General features: G+C 38.4%; 1 protein-coding gene across 1 annotated transcript; it reads left to right on the forward strand.

The window, feature by feature from the left end:
* The first annotated feature begins 1,007 nt into the window (after positions 1 to 1,007).
* LOC119733052 lies at positions 1,008 to 5,637 on the forward strand. Its single transcript, XM_038206632.1, has 3 exons — positions 1,008 to 1,028; positions 1,923 to 2,262; positions 3,299 to 5,637. The coding sequence occupies exons 1-3, from the start codon at positions 1,008 to 1,010 to the stop codon at positions 5,548 to 5,550; spliced, it is 2,613 nt and encodes an 870-aa protein (XP_038062560.1). The 3' UTR covers positions 5,551 to 5,637.
* The last annotated feature ends 4,450 nt before the right edge of the window (positions 5,638 to 10,087 follow it).

A 10,087-nucleotide genomic window follows, 5' to 3' on the forward strand; every position in this document is an offset into this window, starting at 1 on the left:
TTCAATATTTCATTTTCAGAAACAAATGTGGACGATGGGAAGCCCCAAGTTGCAGGTAAGTTATAAAGCCAGCTAATAGACCCTTTGCATGGTGTGCCATGACAGTGGGCAGGTATTTGTTACTGTGTGATTCATTTTATTAGGTAATTTGTGCTTGTATTGTAACTAAATTTAAATTTGAAAAAAAGTAAAACTGCTGCAAACTGCACATTTAAATTTATAACAAAACCTTTTTTTACAAATATGATTGGGTAATATTTATTTTGATAATCAGTCATGCTCATAAATATTTCAATTCTTGTGAAATCTTGCAAATTATTTTTTTTTTTGTCCATGCTCAAGTCCATTCCTTTTATACCAGGTTTAGTCAATGATCATAGTGTGCATGTGTCAATGATTAGAGACTAGTAACGCTTTATATTTTTGTTGGTCAATGCTCAAAACAACTATTATTTCTACAACCAGGTTGAATCAATGATCAGGTTTAGTGCGCATGTACAGGGATTCTTAGAGACCACCTTTGCAAAATAAAGGCAGTAAACATGCTTAAAGCAGACAATTAACGGCTGGATTGGAGACTATAATCTGTATCACTTTCGAAAATAATTTCAGAAGAGACATCTTCACCAGCAGTAGATGAAGACATTCCTGCTACCCATCCCCGTGAGTCAGCATTTTTTTAAATTTTGATCCGAGACAGAGGAATCAGTCTCAATCAGAATGAGTATTTTTATTAATTTTCTTTTTGGCTGCTTGCATCCAAGCAACACCGACAAGAATGGACGTGTCTTTTTCTATTTGATTAAAAGAAAATAGATTAGTCAAAAATTTACAAGATTTGAACAGGCCATTGAATCACCATTCCAGTGCTCTATTAACTGACCTATTGAGCCATATTTTGCGTTCTTCGGACTTGTATGCCTCTTTTCACAGTGCAGTGCTATTTTCACTGTAAAGACAAATGCAGGTAAATTTCATATTATTTTTTTCAGAAACAAACTTGGATGATGGCCACCCCCAATTTCCAGGTAAGTTTTAAAGGTTATTACTATGCCTCATACATATTCATGATTGAGAGCAGAGTTCTCACTGGTCCATTCACCATCACATGTCTGCCACTAGTTTTCTGTTTACCAAGCGCATGTGCAAAGTTTCACAAGTTCAATATGCAAGCGTAGTAGACAATTGCGCTGGTTACCAGTGCACTAGTCTACTATGCATGCGCTTTACGAAGCAATCGTGGAACTATCACGAGAAAACGTATCCATAACTTTATGAAATTGTTGTGAATATTTATGAGAAAAAAACAAATAAACAAACAGTAAAATAAATAAAACATAGTTTAGTTCAGTTCACCTCTGGAAATAGTCTGTCAACTTCCAATACCTCAGTAGGCTAATACCGACTATCAACTCTCGTACCGTGTTTTATTTTGTTTATAATATTGTAGTTTTTAACGTTCCGTTTTGCCAGAGGAAACATTTTACGAGTGGCCAAAGGCTGGATTGTATTCCGTTTTGTATTACTTGTTGACGTTCATGTCTACAAAAGAAGAAACATTGTGCACCAAGTTATCACCGTGAGTCTGTCTGTACATATTCGGCAATTGACCGTGATAACACACAAAATTCTTATTTCCAGTTGGGTTCCTTGGTAGAAGATGTGGAAGGAAATTACAGGATTAGTGATGGGAGGAAAAACCCAGAATGATACTCTAGGGAAAACCCACAGAATCAGGAAGGGACTGCAAATCAAATACACAAAGTGGCCCAGGTGGGATTCGAACCTAGGTCACAGCGGTGGAAGTCGAGGAAAGTACCGATACGCCAACCTGATCCCGCCAACCTGAGTCAGAGAGAATCAAGAGTATTTAATAAGTGTCCAAAGTTGTGGTGCTGAACATGCATGAGCATATAAGCTAGTTCACGTATGGACAAGCTGTTGAGCAAAGTAAGAAACATTGGAGTTTTTTCTTTACCCTATTCATTGATTTGTGTCTACTTGCAGGTATTACTGAGCCCGTTCTTCGGAAAATCTCTGAGAGGCTTGGCTCTGAATGGCGGAAGCTGGCTACACATCTCGGTTTAAGTGCTGCAGAGATCAACCACATCATGATGGATGACCCAGGCCAGACAGAGAACCAGATCTTCAACATGCTGGTCAAATGGAGGCGCCAACAATCCACTAGCACGGATCAGAGGGACGTGTTATGCACAGCTCTGATGCAGATCGGCAGAAGGGACATTGTCGAAGACCTGATAGGTAGGTATCAGAAAGAACCACAATCATTTTTTGCAAGTCATTAGTATAGCCTGGGTACATGATTGAAAGCCAAAGCAATTAAAACACCGTTTTCTGGCCGTTGAAATCGGTACATGTGTTTAATAAACCCTAGCTTTGGCCCAAGACACCAGTGATCGACAGCAGATCATTCGTTGTGCATCCTCTAATGACACAACCCCCCTGCTTGCACTAACATCTTGGAATCTCTTAGTAATTTCCTAGGAGATGTATATAGCAAAACTAGTTTTTTGTATTCACAAAAGGTGACATGTATATTCTGTTTTTTTTTTCTGTTTTTTTGCATGCATCCCTTTTTTTGGGGGGGGGGGGTTGAGGGTGGGGGCTCATGTGAGGGTGGGGGCTCATGAGAAAGTTCACGCTCTCAATGCACTTATTTACACGCACAGATGAACTTTGGGGAATTGAATGTTTAAGTGTTTGGTTTGATGGGTGTTGGATAAATATAAATTCACACCCTGAAGGAGACATTTCTTCTGACAATAATGGAATAAAAATGGCCATGAAAACAGTGCACAGTATTTTCACAAGTTTTGCCTTTTTTCAAATGTATACCACCAGCAGTTCATCTCTTTATTGTTTATGGTGTGACCAAAATTTCCTCGTTGATTTCATCGCAGCTGTGTTTGTTTGAAGAGTGTAAGAGACTGGCTATTTGTGTGTAACATCAATCCCATGGGCAACATGGTATAGTGATCTCGGGAATGCTAAAGGAAAAAAAATATGAATATGCATTGATCAATCCTTTTCATAATTTCTAAGTGTACATTTTACTGAACTAAATGAGAAAATAATACTACTTCAATACTTCTGTGGATAAAGATATAAAACCTAAATGCAGAAAACAATATGATAGGTGGAACGAAGAATTGGAAATAAAGACCAGCAGATTGGTCGGCTTTGTTGAATTATAGCTCGAAAGAATAACTGTAATGAATCATACATGTTCATCTATTCTCTAGTAAATTACTCAATATAATTGTATGATTTGTTTTAGAAATCACTGGACTCCAGGGGCCGTATACCTTTGCGTATCTTCATCAGCAAATTATCGACAACTACAAGCAAACTGCAACAACTATTCCTGGACACCCTACACTGCAGACATGTAATGTAGATATTGATGAATTCTTCATTCCCCTCCATCTTGGAAAGAACATTCCAGGCAAAACAACATCAGAGAAGTCAGTGACATTACCAGAAAGAAAAATATTCTTGGATGAAGCACAACATATAATTCTAAAATCTGTAGATGATTTGTTCAATCAGGAAATAGTTAAGGAAATCAACATTCTCCTTTCTGGTGGGGCCGGGACGGGTAAATCAACCCTGTTAGTGAAAATTGCAAACTCCTGCATCGCACTTGGTTCAAAACCCCTTCATGGTAGATTTGATCTTGTGCTTTGGATAAAGCTGAGGCAAATGCAGCAATCTAGTTGTGTCTTGGATTACATATTTGACCAAATTCTGGCATGTAACACCAAACTGACAAAACACATAGTGAAAGGGTTCATTGATGATCATGAATCACGCACTGCTTTGCTTTTCGACGGATTCGATGAAATCCCGTCTCACGTTTTAGAATCTGAGAAGGGCGTGTACAGGGTTCAGGATATCTTACACAAGAGAGTCCTTACAAAAAGTTTTGTGCTGGTTACCACCCGACCACACAGGAAACAATATATACTCAGAGGTCACCCGAATTATGCCCATGTTCAGACATTTGGTTTTACACCACATGATAGAGATCAATACATCAGATTAAACCTTCCTGATGATGCTGACATGGGAGAGGCATTGATTTCACATCTGAAAGTCAATGCAAATCTCCGGGAAATGGCTGTAGTTCCAATCATTTCCCAGATGCTGTGCCTTGTTTGGAAGAATCAAAAGTCACTGCCTGATAGAATTACCGAGCTGTACGAAGAGTTTGCGGTTGCTCTTTTCAAGCGCCGCAATAAAGATATGAGTGATAAACAGGTAATGTCTGACATGATGTCCATCATTGATAGCTTGGGGCCTGTTGCATTGCAAGGGTTACTAGACTCTAAAGGGGAAAGACTCTTGTTCAAAGAAAGTGAATTTCAGTCTGACTTCGATGAGGGTCGTGCAGTGGGTTTTGTTCAAGGTGAAAAGTTTCAGTGTGGTCCAGGTGAAGAAGTGTTATTCAGTTTCCCCCACAAGTCCATCCAAGAATACTTTGCAGCATGTCACCTGGTGAAATTGCTAGACGATGATGAAAACAATTTCTGTCATCAGTTGAAGCAGATTGGAGAAGGCAATGTTCTTGCGATGGAATACCTGCTGAGATTTTGTTGCGGTAGATCAAGGCAGGCAGCTGGTCTCATTCTGGATCACATACGAGAGATGCAAGGTGACGAGAGGGAACTGCAGGGATTGGCTAGGTTGCTGTTTTTGGAGTCTGGCTCAGAAGAGTTGGCTGCCAAACTTGTCAGACCAACTAAGGTAAGGTGCAAAAGTAACAAAGACCTGAAATCACTGAGCTACTGCTTACAGCATGTCACTCCACCACTTGAAGGTACAAAATTTAGAATGCATGTAAGAAAGCAGGAGCTTACCCTTCTCAGGGGAATTCTTCTGAGTGACAGCATGGAGCCAGCTAAGCTGATAGTTGTTCACTACCACTTGTCTGAGCAGGAGGATGAGGAGCTTAGCGTCCTTGAGGAAACACTTGGTGTGATGGTGGATGAACAGTGCCGTGCTCGATTACACACAGTGGTTCACATTGAAGAAAAGTCATGGTTTGACGTGGGGCGTGTATCACACAGCTTTTTCCGCATGCAGGAACAAACAGGCAGGCTTGGTTTGGCTATGATCCAACGATCACTGGATGAGGTTTTTGGTCTATTGAAGGCACTGAAAGGATGCAGGTTGAGTTATCTCATACTGTATGGCACTGACCTGCATGCCAGGATGGGAGATGTAAGCCACATCTCGTCATCCCTAATCACTTTGCAGCTCCCTGCATGCAGGTTGGTCAATGATGACGTGACGGACATGATCAGCATCCTTCCTGCTAGGCATGGTTTAGAATTGCTTGACCTTGATGACAATGCATTCAGTTTGGATGCAGTGAGGGCTCTCACCCATCATCTCCGAGGTCTCCCTAAGTTATATCGGTTGAGACTTCATAACATCGGCCTTGATGATGAGCTCATCAGACAAGTTGTCAGTCAAGACCTCCCTCGCCTGAAGGAAACAGCAGAGGGATATTTCAGAGCTAAATAATCTCCCACCAAGTCATAACTCTCACCCTCTTCCCTATGAATGCACCACGCTCACAAGGCGCATTAAATTGAAACAAGTAGCACATATTATGGGGCATTTTATGTGAAATAAATGATGTGCAACCCCCTCCCACCCCCCCCCCCAAAAAAAAACCACCCCAATAAGTTAACAAAAAAAATTTAAAACAACAACAATCAATAACAACACAAACTTTACTTTCAGAGGACAGTAAGGGGCTCCATAACGAATGAAAAAGTTAACAAAAAGGCTCCAATACAAAAGATGTATTCAGAATCCTCTTACATTATGAATACAAATATACCAAGCATAGTTCTTCATTCTACTGAACCCCCACGCCTCCCAAAAAAATCATTCCATCAATTAATTAATCATTCAAAAGACAATGTGAAAAGACAATCACCAATTCCTGTACAAAATGATTCATTGAAATCTTAAACATAATAGCACTGTACTAAGCATTCTGGGTGTCACTTGAAAGTGATATTAAATTGACCATGTATCTTGGGTGACCTCTGAGTACTATTATAAATCCACAATCTAATCGTCAATAGAAACAAGAGAATCCACCTCTCCTTTCCATTTCTTTGGAGAAAATATCTTGTATCGCATCATCCTAGGTAAAAAGTGTGTGAGATGTCTTCAACTTTTGTGACAAAAGCCTCCTCCTACCCTGTTATCCGATCAATGTAGTAATATGGCATTCAAACAAACTAATGTGACCACACGCAAATGGCTGCACGACACCCTTCCATAGACCAGTGCTGTGCAAAACTTAGTATACAGAATAATACTCCAAACCTCGGGTACTTTTGAATTGTTTTGCGTTTGCCTTATGTACAAATTCGGAAAATTCTCGCAACTTCACGCCTTTTAAACAGACGTTTCTTTTGAGTGTTTGTGCTTCATTCTTTATCAAATCCTTTCTGTAAATTAATGTAAATTATGCATAAAATGGCAAAAATTAAGATTCCAGTTTGCTAACTTTTGTATAGATCTTTAACCTTGACTGTTTATGTAATATACCTTTAAGGTGGTGCAGTTGTGTAAGGACAGTATAACGTGGATTTTGTTTACTATTCAACTATAGGCCTATGTCCATATTGAGAGTTACTAAAACCAGTGTTCATACTGTCAAACAATTCATGTATAATATATACATGTAGAATGTTGCATTGCCAAATGATGCATTTTTGTCAGAGGACAGTCATGTTTGCTCATTCAGGACCAATCGTTGCAATTCTTGTATACGCGAAAATATTTCTGTGTTTCTGATTATGTTGAAATAGGAACAAGTGGACAATTTGCTTGTTTTTGTCATTGCAAGCCTCTTCAAAGTATTGATTGACACTAGATTTGTTTGTTCCAAGTATGATCCATATTCTGTACAAATATTGACGTTTTTGTTTCTAACAGTTTTGATATTTTGCAGTTGCCCAGGTGATAACAGTCGTTTATAACATGCCCAAATGCAACCATTCAATTTGGTAAAAGCAGTTCTGCAGGAGAGAAAAGTACACTTTGAATCAACGTTTTGATTTATTCACATTGGAAATGTAAACTGAATGTAAATAATGTTTAACTGTTATTGCTGGCATGACACATGAAAGAAGATTTTGATTAAAATGAGATTTACACACTGTAACTGCAAAGCCGAACTGATTTAATACAGATTTTAAATGATGGGGATTTTTGTACTCATTGATTGACACATTTCAAGGGATATGGGATGGGATCATTTGCATTTATTCCAAAAGTAACCTACCGAATTGTAATCAAAAAGCTCACTTGGATTAAAGATCGTACTGCTACTAATTAACACCCCATTAAATTATTCCATCTGGCTTGCTGTCATTAAGAAGAAATCAAGAAATGTAGGTGATTTCCAATGATAAGTCGATTGACTGATTTTTGAAATAAGAGTTCTATGGACGAAATCGCGTTTATTGATCAAAAGTTTGTGCATGGATATTTCACTCTTTTCTTGAAAAGTGTAATATCCAAAGCTTCAACATGTTAGGTTGAGAGTATTCTTCTGTGGAACAGTGATATTACATGTATTGGAAACGAACAAATTGCATGAAATACAAATGTTCCTATGCCTTTAAGCCATGGTTTACAAACTACATAATTGTGATTTTTATCTTGTGATCATTAATGTGCAACTCTGTAAGATAAGGTCATCACTCGGGCATGGACTCCAAGTCAAGATAATCTGCTGACTTCTGGATAGTTTGGTTTCAGTCATAAAAATAAACCACAAAGGAGAACTGTCGCTGTGCATTATAATAACGTGAAAGTTGAACAAAGAAATTGACTGGAGCTGGTTTGACCCTGTGACCTCTGGACTCCTGTTCCGGTATGGTAATCCGGAACGGTCATCCTGCTACAGTCAATTTGTTTGTTTAACTTGAAAATAAGATTTGAAGGTTTGCATGGTGGAAAGATACTAAGACACTAAGACAAGAACAGTCAATTTCTTTATTTCACTTGAAAATAAGATTTGAAGATTTGCATGGTGGAAGATACTAAGACACTAAGACAAGATAAGTTCGCGGTAGCACCTTGTGAATAAATCAGTCAACTTGCATCCTTCTCAGCTTCACCGGTTTCGAGCTTCACCAGTTTGCATCCTTCTCACGCCTCACCGTACCCATCCTTATAACATCGCATCATCGTTGGAATCCCTCATTTTCCTGACGACGGGCAGAGCACACTGTTCGAAACATTAAGTCCCTCCGGTTCTTTTCAGAACCACACATACTCACAAAAGAGATTTATTCAAGTGGTGCTACCACAAACTTATCTTGTCTTAACTTGAAAATAAAAATTAAATATCTGATATTTGCACTGTTTGACGGAAGTAAGTTTATTGTTGAACTATGAGTAGAGATATATTGGAATTTGTAAGTCATTTGTATTATTTGTTATTGGTGCAGAAACATTTCTGATCTCTTCTTTTGTTTTTCCAGATATTTGGGGCAAAGTTTAAGACGTCAGGAATTATTATTTGATATTGTGTTCTTTGTATGATTAGTATCATGTAATAAATCATTGCATGCAATGACTTGAGTCAATCAATGAGAAATCTTTTGAGGTTAGATGATTCTTGTGTTATGCCTCCATTCCTCCCTCAGTGATGGACCAATCTCCCGCCTCTGAATTCTACAGCTGGGTCACCACTTGGGTTTTGTAATCAGGCATGCAGGCTTCATAATGAGGATAGCCAAAGAAATTCCTTAGAAAATATATCAACACAATCACAAATTTATTTCATGCAATTAAAAATGATGATTAGACAGCTAAATCACTGATGGATCCAGAAGCATTTATTGTTTGGGGATTAAGAAAGGGGTCACCGACAGGCCAATTCCTTATGTGGAGGGGTGGGGCTAGATCGCATTTTATGGGAGGGGTGCAGTGTTTCCTTTCTTTGTATTATAAAGTGGCAACGGCGACGAATAGACTACAATTTCGTATTAAAAACAGTCGTCTTCACTTGTTCCCTGGTGGATTTATTTTAAAAAGCATTTCTAGTGGCCCCCACTTCGGTCTGCAAGAAGACAGCTTCTTTGATTAATTCAAGACTTCATATAAGTTGAAGTTGTCTTGAATGAATCATTGTTTCAGCTTTGCGACACCATAGTGACTCTTACATTTGAAAACAAACAGGCTTTTTTTAATATTTATTTAGCACCCAATGAACACCAACAATTGGAACTTGAAAAAATTCCAAATTACTGCCCCCCCCCCTCCCCCATTCATCCAGCCCCTTTCATGAATGATCAATATTTGTTGTCTGGGTCCCACTACCAATAACATCTCCATTTAACGAAAAAAATGCGCATTTTGTTTGACCCCCTTTCATATTCCCTTAAAAGATATTTTTTTACAATTTAATTCAGCTGTCGACATTATTTATGGGGGGTTATCAGAGGACAAGCTAATTTGGCCGCACTAATCGAAAGCCCGCCCTCTATGGCTAAATTTATTAAATAGAGGAATATTATAGATATTAAATATATAATGAAAAGAGGAACATTATTAAAATAGAGGAATATTATTAAATAGAGGAATAAATAGAAATCGCGGCACTCTGAAAATTTGCGCAGTTATCACGTGATGAAAGAAAAGACCAATTGCACCTGTACAATTTGCGTATACATTCCGGGCAGTCCTGGCTATACCAAATTACTGAAAAGGGGTGAGCCATCCATCAATACAAAAATAAAGGGAACTTAGTTCAAAATAAAAAAAAAATCTTAGCAAACTATTGAAGACGATCTTTTTCTTAGATGCACGTCTCCAATATTGTTTTACAAAAATTGTGAGAATTTAAAAAGATGATAAACAAAAATTGTGAATTAGAAGGGAAAAAAACGACTTTTACCCCCAAGCTCGAAGAAACTTAAAACTACCCCACAAAAAAATGGCCAAGTAGTTTTCAGTGATAAGGAATAAGGCGCGGCAAAAATAACTGGTTCGCACCTCCCAATGCTGTTGAAATCATTGCAATAGT

This window comes from Patiria miniata, unplaced genomic scaffold (assembly GCF_015706575.1).
Source record: "Patiria miniata isolate m_02_andy unplaced genomic scaffold, ASM1570657v1 HiC_scaffold_25, whole genome shotgun sequence".
NCBI classification, from domain to species: domain Eukaryota; kingdom Metazoa; phylum Echinodermata; class Asteroidea; order Valvatida; family Asterinidae; genus Patiria; species Patiria miniata.